Source organism: Plasmodium falciparum, assembly GCF_000002765.6.
Source record: "Plasmodium falciparum 3D7 genome assembly, chromosome: 13".
NCBI classification, from domain to species: domain Eukaryota; phylum Apicomplexa; class Aconoidasida; order Haemosporida; family Plasmodiidae; genus Plasmodium; species Plasmodium falciparum.
In genome coordinates this window covers 299657-314984 of record NC_004331.3, presented here as the reverse complement: position 1 = coordinate 314984, position 15328 = coordinate 299657, and the positions used below count along the sequence as shown (strand labels likewise).

Sequence of the window (15328 nt, the reverse complement as noted above, 5' to 3'; positions counted from 1 at the left end):
ATACGAACATTTTAATTTAAAATGAGGTGAGAAAAAAATATTCAGAATAATATGCTCATATAATTAATAAAAATTTCTATATATTGTTGTTAACATTTCCTTTATCTTATTTTATTGTTAATTATTATAATGTTGTAATATTTTTTCATATAAATAATTGGTGTATATTATGAATGTATACATATTTATAGTGAAAAATGTAAAATGGGGAATTCAATAGTGAATATTATTATTATACTATAAATATTGTTTCTTTTTTCTTTTTTTTTTTTTCTTTTATTATTATTTAATTTATTATTTTTATTTCAATTTTTTTTTTTTTTTTTTTTGTAAATATTTTTCTTTTTTTAAATATTATACTTTTAAATTGATGTACTTTATTTATAAGGTGATAAAAAATAAGCATAAAGATTTTTTTTTTTTTTTTTCGATAATATATATTATTTAATGATATAAGGATATAACAAAATTATAATTTGTTTTTTTATATATTTATCATATTTTTTATAATTTATTTGGTTCTTTCGGTCTATTCGAATATTTTGAAATGTGAAATCACTTAGGGGTCAAAAAAAAATATAAATAAATAAAATAGAATAAAATAAAATAAAACAAAAAGAACATAATAATAGTAAAATAGAATGAATGAAAATACAAGAAAAAAAAAGAAAAAAAAATTGAAGAATATGAAACTAAAAATGTTTTATATATAGAAAAAAATGCATATGAAACGTTGTATATATTAATACATATATATGTATATATTTATATGTATATAATATTTTTATATATGTGTAGAGATCAAGTTTTTGTAAGATCAAGTAAAAACATGAATATAATATAAAAATATATGATATATAAAACGTTGTTCCTTATGAAAAAATTTAGTCAACTTACAACTAGAGATAGGAAAAAGCACGCACATAAAAAGAATAAATAATAAAAGAAAAAAAAAAAAATAATAATGATTATAATAAAATGAAATACGTTAGTAGGATGAGACACATACATATATATATATATATATATATATATATATATATATATATGTTTAATTACTTTTTCAAGAAATAATTCAAATCAAATTTGAAAGAAGCATTAAGATAATTTATAAAACTTGTGGACTTATCAAAAATTTCGTTCATTATAGTTTGTACCATATGAGCTAGTGGTAAAGTAATATAAGAATCAAGTTCTTGATTTATAAATAGATTATCTGTTTTTAAAATATGTGGTGGTATAGTATTACCTTTTTTTAGACATTTTTCGTATGAATTTAATGGAGGAATAATTTGTTCTTTATCAAATGGATAAACTTTAAGTTTATCATATTCTGTATAATATTTTCCCATTTTATCTATTTTATCATTTTTGAAATAGGATAGAATATATCTATTTTTATGTTTACATGTTTTATTTTTCTTATATATATATATACCTAGACCTTCTTTTTTAGAATGTTTAATGTCACCTTTATAAATACCATTTTTTAAATTACATGATCCAAAATGTGAATAATTATTATGATCCCAATAGCCTATGTAAACTACATTATTAGATGGTATATTGAAATTTATATGAATGTTAGAATTTATATCAATAGAATCATGTGTTTCTAATTTCCTAGCTATGCTATGTTCATTAGATGGATTTATATTAATTTGTTTTTGATTATCTAATATATTAATTTTTGGTTCATAAAATAATTTTCCAAATCCTTGTTTTAATCCTTTATTTAAATTTCCACTATATATAGTATTATCTTTATGTCTTAATATATAACAAAATTTATCAATTATATCATTTTCATAATATCCATGATATAATATTTTATTATGATTATCAATTAATATACCTATACCATGTCTTTTAAAATCAGGAGTAAAATATCCATAGAAAATATATCCATTTTTAAAATATATTTTCATTTTTTGACAATTTTTATTTCTTTTACTAGATAAATGTAGTTTAGATATTTTATCATCTCTTATATAAATATTAATATGATCTTTAATTTCATCTTTATAAAATCTTCCTTGTATAATATACTTTTTATTTTTTAAATGTAAGCATCCATTACCTTGTCTATATCCATTACTCCAATAACCTATATATGTATTCTTATCCTTTTCTTTATTTTTAAATATTCCATATCCATTAGGTAAAAAATTTTTCATCTCTCCTTCATAAAAAAAATATTCATTATTAAAAAATGCTTTTGGATATTTTTCATTTGTGTTTGGTTGTCCTCTATCATTAACAGCTCCAAAATATTCACTTTTATCAGCATATATTATTTTTGTCAATCCTATACATTTGTTTATTATTGGATAATACAACTTATCTTCGTTTATATTTTTCATCGAATCAATAAATTCATCTTGTAATAAATTTTTTTCATACACGATATGAACATTCATATTACATTTATCATTCCCTAGAAATGTTTTTTTTTTTGTTGTTGTTATTTTATCAATATTATCCATATGGTCATTATTGTTTGTATCCTTTTGTATAATAGAAGATATTCCACTGTTCAACACATGATTATATATTTCGTAATTCTCTTTAATTTGTTTTTTGTTTTCTCCTAATTCGTCATTTATATGTGTCTTTGCTAAATTTGTATCGTTTTCCAATTTATAACATTCTAACTTATTTTCTGTGGTGTCTCCATCTACAAGCTCAAAAGAAGGATAACCAATAAGATGTTTAAAATTGTAATTATCATTATTTTTACTATTATTATTTGAAAATATATCTTTCCTTTTATTAATATTTTCCATATTACTTGAACAATAAAATGAATATATATTCCACTTTTTCAAATAAGGCATATATATATCAATAATATCTTTAGACCAACAATCGACGTTATTTGTATAGCTATAATTTGCCATAACTGTATTTTGTATTTTGTTCATAATTTTTTTGGTAAATTTTTTTTTGCCTTTTTTCTTATCTATATTATTCGTTAGGTTATTCACTACATTATTTGCTACATTATTTTTAATATTTTTTGATACATCATTTGCTACATTATTTTTAATATTTTTTGATACATCATTTGCTACATTGTTTTCAATATTTTTTGATACATCATTTGCTACATTATTTTCAATATTATTCGCCATATTTTCCCCCCCTATAACTTCCGATGGTACTTCCTTTGTAGTTTTTCCTTGTCCCTTTCTACAAAAATTTGCTTTAATTAATAAAGGACACAATTTATTAATTTTTTTACATTCTATATTTTTAACATATTCTTTATCAATTAATGATATAATTCCCTTATCTACAATTTCATCATTACAAAAATTACCTTCATATAAATACCATATATTAAAATATTTGAATAATAATTTCCCTTTACCATTTTTTTCACAATTTCTCCATTCTCCGTCATATATTAAACTATTAAATTTATCATATAATTTCCCTTTCCCATTATATAGCATATTTTTCATATCTCCAATATATTTAGAAAAAGTTTCATGGCTCCTGTTATAAAATATGAGTTCTCTATGAATGCATTTATTATAATCGTATATATCATGTTCTATATTAAATAAATTTGAACATCTTGATCTTTCTATCTTCTTTAATAAATAATCATATTGTTTTGGATTTTCATTTAAATGGAAGGTTTGAATTATTGATGAGACATCGTCTATTTCTTTGTCATCATATAAATTATCATATTTTCCAATATGTTGATCAGTATATTCAACTGTATATTCATCCATTATATCAGTACTTATCATCGATATATTTTCCATTGTGGTGACAGATATATGATCGTCTTCATCTTCAGTTCTCCTAATAGTCTTTTCAAATTGTGCATATTTTTCCACATAATTTTGTTCACTCATACAAATATAATTATAATGATATTTTATTAATTCCGTTACTTTTTGTTTGAAAAAATTATAGGTAAAAAGTTCTATATTATAACAATAATTGTTATTGGTATCATTAGTTCTTACAATATCTGTGTTGTAATAAATATTGTTATCTGGATTGGATATAGAATTTTCATTTTTATAACATAAATTATTCATATATATATTTTTTATATATTTATTTTTTTTTTTTTTTATTGATTTATTTGTATAACTATTTTCTTGTACTTCATTTATATTATTTGTATAATTGGGTATTATATCTATAAGTACATTTTTATTTTCCTTCATAATATTATAATCTTCTCTTTCATTTTTCAATATTTCATAAGTCTCTAATAATATTTCCTCGATTCCTTTATCCAAGAATCGTTGTTTTTTTTTATTTATATTTACAATCAAATGATCATTTATAGTAAGATTATTTCTTAATCTTTCTTCACATGTATAATTTATTTGAATAAATATATTAACAAATTCGGGAGCTGTTTCATAATTATATTTGTCTATGCTTTTTGCATTACATATATAAAGAAAAAGGGCATATTTATTTTTAATATAATTTTTTATAATGTTATATATATTTGAGAAATGGTGATTCATATTTTTTGTAAAGCAAAATAAATTTTTATTTAATTTATTGTTATTTAAGTGATTATCATGTAATAAGGTACAATATTCATCCTTACAAAAATTATTGGATTTATCTTTTTTTCTTTTATTTTTTAAAGAATGTATAGAGGATGTATCTTTATCATATGAATATGTTTGAATATAGTTATTATCTTGATCTTCTTGTGTATCTTTTCTTTTGTCATATAAAAAATGATTATTGTTTACATTAACACAAGGATTATATTGCATCGTATTGTTCATATTATGTTGTATATTATTATGTCGTTCATCCGTGTGAACATCTTTTATTTGATCTTCGTTACATTGTGAATTCGTAACTTCATTGTAATTTTCGCTTTGTTCATAAATGTTATAATCTTTTTTTCCTAATTTCCAACACATTTTATTATTATGATTGTCAAAAATATATAGTAGTAAGTCACTATTTATTATTTGTATATAACATGGTATTAATTTTGTACAAGGTATATTCTCATTCATGTTGTTATTATTACATGGATTGGACGTAGAAAAAGATTTATCATTTTGTGATTGATCGATTATGTGATCGTTATTTTTTATAATATGAGTTTCATTATTTTTATTTGTTTGTTCTATGTTTTCTTTATTATATATAGAATTATATTTATTATTAGGAAAGAATATACAATTGGATGGTAATATTTTCATAAAAAAAAATATAGGAGGTATAGGGAAAAAATGTATATCTTGTGGATTTAAAAAATGATGTGAAATAATTATATGAGCAAAATTATAATTTTTTATATGCTTATATTTTGTCCGTATTAATAATGAATCTTTTATATGATTCAGAATATGATTATTCATTATACGTATGTTATATTTTAAATTAATATGTGTTAAAGACTTTTCTATTATATTATTAAAAAAGTTAGTAAGACAATTATTCCAATAATGTATTTGCTGATCTATATCATATTTAATTTTTATTATATTAGATTTATTAATAAAGAATGGGAAATATGGATAATTATATATAGTAGGATATTTTTTTCTAATCTGATATATATTATGTTTTATATCTGAGAAACATTTATTCATATATTTTTTTTGTTTTACATATTTTTTTACGATATTTTCATATGTATATTTTATATTATTAAAAGAAATGTCTATACATTGTTTCTCAGAATGTATATTTAGTTCATTTTTGTTTCTACAATTTTTCATTTTATAATTTTTTTTTATTTCTTTTTTTATAAAATTATACTTATTAAAAAATAAATAATCGATTTTTCTTTGAATATCATATATATCCCCATCGTTATTAATTTGATCAAGTAAGAGAAGATAATTTAATTTTTCACCATAGTATTTAATAATACACAAGAATTTATAGGCTACTAATTGTTCTAAATAGGATATTATTTTAGATAGTAACCTTTTTTTATCATCTGAACATTTTTTATATATTTCATATATATTAAAATGTATATTATCCAAATTTATATTTATTTCATCATGTTGATTATGTAATAATGAATATTTGTTGAACAAAGTAATTATATATGAAATATTTAAATTTTCAATTAAAAAATTGGATAGTAATTTTATATTCCCTTTATTACTTACTAAAAAGTGATATTTGCTTTCATAAACTTGAATACTAGTAGCATATATATTTATTGCTTTTTTATAATCAGGTACATATCTAAAAAATACTTCTCTTTTCTTTTTTTTTTCATATGAATACATTTTATGTGATCCATAATTTTGATGTGTCTGTATTTTATTTCTCATTGGAAAAATGTTGGATATTTTTTTAAAAATTCTGTATGAGTATTTTATCAGTTGGTCTTTTTTTAAAAATAAATTGTGATTTCTTATATTTTTTTTTCTTCTTATTATATTTTCGTTTGATTGCTTTTGACTATCCTCAGACTTATCTGAATTTTGTAATAGTTCATAATTTGAGTAGTTAGGGTCTTTAACTTTTCTTTCATTATTTTTCTCGTCTGATAAAATATTAGGCTCTTCTTTTGTAGAAACATTTTCATGGTTATTATTCAATATGTTATATTCGATATCATGGTATGTTTTTTTTTTTTCTTTTCTTTTATGCTTATTATAATTATTATCATAATTATTATCATGATTATTATTATAATTATTATCATAATTATTATTATCATTGCCAATATTACCGTTTAGACAATTTATAAAATAATGTTGTAAGTCTTTAATAAGTGAAATACAATAACGTGATTTAACTTTATACAATATTTGAATTGGTATAAAATAATTGTACTCTATTTCTTTGCAGAAATCATCATATGGTTTAACCATATCAACGATATTTTCGTTTTTATATCTGTCATTGAATTCGTTATTTGTGTTATCTATTTTATTCTCTTGTTCATCTATTTTTTCCATATTATTAATGCAGGTTTTAAAAATAGAAAGATCAAATTTATTTTGTTCCATATTTTTTTCATCATAATTATCTAACATTGGAGAAAAAAAAGTATTGTACTTTTTCTGTACCTTAACAAAAATATCTTTTGTTTTTTTATAATTAACTATTTTGTAAATATATATATTATCATCAAACATAATTTTTGGATTCTCTTTAGTTCCCTCTATATTGTTTTTTTGTTCATATATAATATCATCATTATTTTGTACATCCTTATAAATGCTTAAAATAATTTGTCCACTTTGTGTACTTTTTATCTCAAATTCATTGCTTACATAATCCGAAATATTTTTTTTATTATTTTTAAGGTATACATGATATATTTCATATTTCTCAAATGAGGGATGATGTAATATAATAATATTGTCCTTTTTAATAAAACATATATGATTCGAATGAATATTTACATAAATTATTTCTTTATTTTTATTTTCGACTTTTATATCTTCAAAGATATCTATATAATTCATATCATAAGGAAATATGAGTTTTCCTATTTCTTTACATATAACAGTATATATGTTATAATGTCCTTGGTTTAAATTGTTTTTATTTAATATATATGTATTCATATTATTATATTTTTCATTATCATCTTCTACATTATTATAATATTTTGTATTTTCTTTATTTGTACATTCCTTTTGTTTTATATTTATTATATCTTCTTTCTTAATAAAACTTTTACTCTCATTTTTTATATTATCAAATGTAATATTGTTAAGACTTTTATCCTTAAATATTATTTGTAATTTATATATTTTGTTTGGTTTAATGAATAAGCTATTTATAATTAAATTATTTTCATTAATGGTTGTATAGGAATATTTATCAATTTTTATAATTTTATATTCTTTATTATATGAATTTATGTTATCCATATGATTTTGATAATTATCGTTGTTTTTTTTAGAGGTAATATATGTACCATTCATTTGGTTATATATTTCATTTCTGTCTTTTTTTTCATTCACATGATTATTTTGTATATTTCTATATTTTTGTTCCTTAGATGATGATTCCACTTTTGTTATAAAAATATTATATTTTTTATTATAATATAAAGTATATAATTTATGATTATTTCTTTTTTTTTTCTTCATAAAAAACGATATTCCTTTAGTTATACTATCATGTTCCCCATTAATTACTTGTATTGTACATATACACCTTTTTTGTTCTTTTTTCATTTCATCATTTAGATATATAGGTATAGTATCAATTTTTAATAACCTTTTGATTATATCCGTAGTTGTATAATAACAATATAAATTTTTGTATAATTTATTTTTTTTATTATTAAATATTATATTATTTTTTTCTGTTTTTATGACTTGACATTCATAATGAAGACAACCTTCATATTGAAATATTTCTATATGATTAGATGTTATATTTTTCAATGTAGATATATTTGTGTATGGTTGTTTTAATTTATACTTTTTTTTTTTGTTATGATTATTATTATGATAAAATATGGAACATATATTATTATTTGTTCTTATCATGTTTGTATATGTATTTGTCTTCTTCAGATTTTTTTTTTCATCTTTTTCTTTTTTTACTATACTTTTAATGGGATTATAAATAAAAATATGAAATATATGTTGTAATGTTTTCATGTGATTTATTATATTTATTTTTATATAATAATTAGAATATATATGTATCATAAGAATATGTTTGATATATAAATATATTTCTTTACCAATTTGTTTTATCACAAGAAAATCGATATATAATAAGATAGTTAAAAGGATTAATAATAAATGGAAAGGTATACATTCATATTTATTTTTTTCATTAAACATATAAAAAATGAATACTAAAAATAATATCATACTAAGAATTAATTCTGAGTAATGTTGTTTCTCTTTTAAGTTTTTTATGATAACATATATAGTAAAAAGTTGAAAAAAAATAGATTCTATAAAATTATATATTTTTATTATATTTTTATTTTGTTTTTTACTATTATATAATTTTTTGTTTCTTGAATTTTTATTATCTTCAATAATATCGCTTTGTTGATATGAACTTGTTGATGTCTGTACATTGTTGTGTTGTTTATTTGATATATTTTCAAAATCATTATTATATTTATTATTTTCATCATTTTTTTTTTGTTTTTCTCTTTTCCCATATTTATTCTCTTTTTGATATATTTCAGTTTGTGTACTATGGTTGTTCATTTTTTGATTTATCGAAGTTTTTATAGAATGATCTATCTGCTCTTTTGTTTTGTATGTATCTATAAATTGATTATCATTTTGATGTTGATCATTTATTGTTAATAAATCTTCCTTTCTTATATCACATTTCTTAAATAGATGTTCGTTTATACTTATATAATATAATCGATAAATAAATATACATAGAAACAATAAAGATAATGACAGGAGATATATATTTATATGAGATATACATAGATTTATATAAATAACAAACACAACAATTATAAATCTTATTAAGACTAGAGTATACATATTTTCATTAAAAAGATTATGAATAAGAAATGAATAATTTTGTAAATTATTATCATATGCTTGTTCAATATTTATGAAAAGTTCTATAAATTTTTTATTAGCTAATAGTATATATAACTGTTTTAAATTGATTTTTTTTTTTATATATATATTATTTTTAAAAAGACGTATTTTATCATATGTATATCCAACATTTATATTATTTAAAACATTTAAGAAAAACAACATAGTCTGTTCTTTATTTTTATTGTTATATAGCATATTTCTCTCAATACGAACTTTGATATATTTATTTTTTTTAATGTCATAGTCTATTGAATAATCATATGTATAAAATGAATTATTTATTTCAGATGTTGTATATATATTTATGATATCATCATTACAGTTGTTATATATATTTGGTGGATTGACGAATGTGTTATATTTCTTTAATTTTTTAGAATCATTTTTATTATATTTAATCACTCTTTGAGGAATATCTGTTCTTATACTTTGTATATCTTCGATATTGTGCTGATCATAATGATCACATTGATCATATTGTTCTTCTAATATATAAAATAACTTTTTATAACATTTAAATAAGTTTATTTTTTTTTGATATAATGATATATTATTGTAAATGTCTAGTTGATCCTTATGAAGTAAAATAAGATTGTTTGAATGATTTGTGTCTATATTATCATAATTTTTATATTTTCCATTAATTTTATTTTTTTCATATTCACTATTTCTAATCGTAGAATCTATATCTTCCAATAGATTTTGTTTTAATTCTTCGTTTTGTATGTGTACAAAATTTTCAATAATTTGTTTTAGAAATGATTTTCCCACAAAATTAATATTTTTCTTTGCTACATTAATTAACATATTTTTCATCTTTTTTTGATCGATTTTTAGTATATTATTTATATTAGAATGTGATGTGTTTACTTTATTTGACGACGGAGGAAACTGTTGATTATCTTGACTTTCATTTTGATATTTATGATAATATAACATATTCTTGAGAAATATTTTGAAGGGAAAATAATTTACTATTCCATTTATATGACTAATATATTTAGGAATAAATTTTTTGAAATTATAATTATAAACAATATGATTATGTATGTATAAGATAAAAGGTATTGGAAGAACAATATAAAGAATTACAAATGACACAAGTAAAAATAGACAAATAATTTTAAGAACAAGAAAATCTATATAGATAAAATATATTTTAATATGATAAATATTTTCAAATTGTATTATATTGCATATAGAAAATATTAATGGATATAAAAATATATCAAATATGAATAATGTAAAATTTTGAATAGATAAAAAAGGTATATGTAATTTGTTTAGATACTTATTTTTAGATATGAATTTTTTAGATATAAAATAAAATATGAATAAAATAAATATTATATTTATAATATTTAAAAGTGTGCTAATATATATATGTAATAGTTTCATGTCTTGTATTTCGTTTTCTTTTTTTTTTCTTTTTTTTTTTTTTTTCTTCTTCTTCTTTTTGCTTATATATATATTTTTTATATTATTAATGAAATATTTTTTTAATCCCTCTAATTTTTTATATGTCATTTGGTTATTTTCGGGTTGTTCCTTTTTGTTGTTTAAAGAAAATAAATATTGTAAATAGTTTTTATTATACCAAGCAACATTGTTTCTGGAAGAAGAATTATTTAATATGTCATTGGTGTTGTTCGAATTATTATCATTATGGATATCGCGAATGTTTTCATCTTTTTCAACATAATGAATATTTTGAGCATTTTCAACATTTTGAATATTTTCATTTATGTTATTTTCTTTGTGAATATTACCAGGCACATATTTATTATTATTGTTATGTACAAAATTGTTGACTGTTTTTTTCAATGTGTCTTGTTCTATATTATAATTATAACCATCAGATGAATTTTTACCAGCGTGCTTTTTTATATTATTAGTGTTCGTTGTGTGCTGAGTTTCTTCATGAGGGTCATCAAATATAATGTAACTTTGAACGTCTTCATTTTTTTGTAACATATTAATTTTTTTCCTATATATCTTAAGATCATAAATAAAATGGGATATAAAAGAAAGGCTTTGCATATTTTTTATAAAATAGCTAAACAATGATGGGAATGAATAATTTATATTTATGAATGTTAGGATTTGTATCATTTGAATAGGATTCATCATTTGTACTGGTTGAAGACATGATAAGAAAAAGATATAAAAATAAGAAAAGTAAGACAATATTTTTAGAAGCAATTTATAAAAAACATATTCTCTTACAATTATTAAATTAGTATCCAGAATTATATTTGTTTTGTTTTTTAATGTATGTTTATTTTTTTCTGTATTATTTAGTATTTTAATATTAATGATTTCTTTTTCTTTTCCTATTTCGTTAATTTTGTATAAAGTATTTTTAGCAATTTCTTGATTATTTATAAATAATGTCACTAAAGGATTCATTGTATTGTTACTATTATTTAAATATGTTATATTATTATTATTATTTTCTTGTGGCATTAACAAGTTGGTGCTTAAGAAGAGATAATTATTTTCTTGTCCTTTTTCCTTTTTAAATATTATTTGTATATATGACTGTTTATTTTTTTCCAAGTAACAGATATTATTTTGATGCCTACAATTAGCATTTATTAAAAATATTATAAAGTATTCATTATTTACTAAAATATTCTTAGGAATTTTATGTACATAGAAATAATAATGAACAACACTGAGTTGTTTTTTTTTTTGTTTTTTCTCTTTTTTCTCATTGTTATCATCTTCTATTGCATCATATATTTCTTCATAAGTATATTGTAAAAGGAACATATTTTTTATAGGATATAAAACTTTTTTTATTTCATTATGGTTATATATTTTTGTTTTTTTTTTTTGTGATGAGGATAAGAAAAAGAATTCATACCATAATTTTTTTTTAATATTAACTGGATTTCTATTTTTTTGGTTGTTATAATGATGAAAAAAATCATCTTCGTATATATTGTTGAAGAAATGATAAGGTATATTTTTTCTATTATAGTAAAACCTATTTTTAGCATTATTATTATTATTATTATTATTATTAAGTGTTTCTATGTTATAATTATTATCATTTGAATAATTTTTATTATAACTTCTATTATAATGATTATCCATTTTATATCTATTTCTTCCATATTTTTCATCTTTTAATTTTTTTGTATTTTCATCAGTGTTATTATTTTCTTGCAATCTTTTCCATATGTATATACAGTCATCATAAAATTGATCATCCGGGGACTCCTTTAAGGTCATTATATTATACTCAGATAATACTTTCTTATTATTTATTGTAATGTTATTAAATTGGTTGTTATGAACTTTTATTACAAAGAGAAATGTGTCTGATGATGTGTATATATCATATTTATGTTTTTTTACATGAAACGACGGGGTAATAAAACTAGGATTATTATAAATAAACACATTATTAGTATCATTCTTATTATTATCATTTATAAATTTAGTATTATTGTGATTAATAGTTGTGCTATTAACTGGATCATAAGATGGATCTACCTTTATATTGTTAATATCCTTTTCGTTATTATATAAATATGGATTATTTATCTTATCCTCTACTTCAACAATATTTATATGGTATATATTGTTTAAATAGCTTTTATAGGTCCTATAACAATATATATTAATCTTATATATATAAAATTGTTTTTTTTCCTTATCACAAGTACTGACATATATATTCATATTATCATTAGTACAATAAAACTTGTAGAAATAGGATTCATATATATAATTTTCTTCTTTCAATAAATTATTTTTATTTTTATCAATAAATACGAAATTATATATATAACTGGATGCATATATATATGAGGGTACATATCGTTCAATTTTAATATCTATTACATGATATCTTTTAATTTTGTTTTTATGCACTAGAAAAAAGACAGGATATTTTAATTTGTTATCAATAATTTTTATATTATTTGAATATAATAAATCTGCTATTATTGGATGATCCTCTTTATTAAGTAATATATGATTTATAAATAATTCTCGTAAGCCATTTATTTGTTTTGTTTGAAATATTATAATAATAGAAATATAAAAGCAATGGTTCTTCTTATGTTTATCAAATGTTGGGCATACTTTATAATTTACCTTTTTATCATTTTTTTCTACATCAAATTGTATAATATCACTCTTTATTTTTTTATCATTTTCGTTATAGAAATAATATATATCTTTTTTTTTATTATTCTTTTTTGCTATATTTATAAAATGTAGTTGTAATTTATTACTATTGGTGGAGCACTCGATTAAATATATATACTTGAACAACGTTTTTAAATTATCATATTTAAAATTACATTCTTCTTTATTTTCTATATCTATGAGAAACGGGTTTTTTATTTTATTTAGTTCAGAATTATATTCGTAGTTTATTTCATTTTTTATGCAATGGTATATATTTGTACATATATATGTTATTATGTATAATATGGACCTTTTTCTTATCATCATTAATATTTTTATTTTAAAGAATTATCAATATTTTATTGTGTTAATAAAATATTATATTAAAGACAAGATATATTTTTTAATTTCATGATGAACTATTGTAATGATGTCATAGGGGGTACACATAAATGTGAATGTTATAATTGAATTTTTTTTTTTTTTTTAACACATCATGTGTATAAAAAAGAATAAAATATGTATATATGTGTGAATTATAAAATAAATAAATATAAATAAATAAATAAATAAATATATATATGTATATGTACACATATATGTGTGTATATATTTATTTATTTTATGTTGCCGTTTGAAATAATTATTAATGTAGTATCTTTTTTGTGAGATATTCTTATGTCTATATATCAATAATAAATAAATAACACTACATATATATATATATATATATATATAATTGCACATTCTAAAAAGCAAAAATAGTTGCATATTATTTTTTTTTTAATTTATTCATATGGATGTGCTTTTATTCGTATTTATATATTTTCTATGATGAAGTTTTTATTTATTTATTTATTTTATTTTTTTTTTTAATACACACAATTTTGATGAAGCATTCTATAAATATAAAACAAAGGAACAAGCCATTGTATATATAATAATAAAGATCATATATATATATATATATATGTGCATATATATTTATTTATCATAAAATATTAATAAAGAATTAAAAAAAAAAAAAATATATTATACGGGATATAAATTAAAGTAAAACCTTTTGCTTATTCTATAAGTACGCACATATATCGTTATACTGTAACTTGAACGATTATTACATGTATGTAGGCCTATGGACATATTTTTCAAAAACATAAAAAAAAAAAATATTAAATAATAAGAATTGTATATCAAACTAGCCAGATAATAATCAAAGTATATTTAATTTTTAACAAATAAATAAATATATACATATTATATATATATATATATATATATATATTATTTATGATACACAGGAAGAGGAATAATAACAAATAATTATATATATGTGTGTAGATATTGACATATATACATTTATATATATGTATTTTTTTTTTCTTTTTTTTGGGATTTTGAAGAACAATGGAAAATATTAAAAGAATATCAATCAATATTATTTTTTATTTATAACATTAACATTATTTTTCAATGTATTATTCTTAAATGGAATAATATATATATATATATATATATATATATATTTATATTTATTTACGGTTGATATTATTATGTTTTTATTTTTATAATAATATAAAATTATAAAAAGAAATTAGAGTATATTTTTATGTTGGATAAATTAATAAATTTAGTGTATAATATATTATATATTT

At 19.0% G+C, this 15328-nt stretch overlaps 1 protein-coding gene across 1 annotated transcript; it reads right to left on the bottom strand.

The window, feature by feature from the left end:
• Positions 1-1055: 1055 nt before the first annotated feature.
• On the bottom strand, positions 1056-13997 carry PF3D7_1306500 (MORN repeat protein, putative; the record flags this gene model as incomplete). Its single annotated transcript, XM_002808954.1, has 1 exon — positions 1056-13997. One exon carries the CDS (start codon positions 13995-13997, stop codon positions 1056-1058), a length of 12942 nt encoding a protein of 4313 aa, XP_002809000.1.
• Between the last annotated feature and the right edge of the window lie 1331 nt (positions 13998-15328).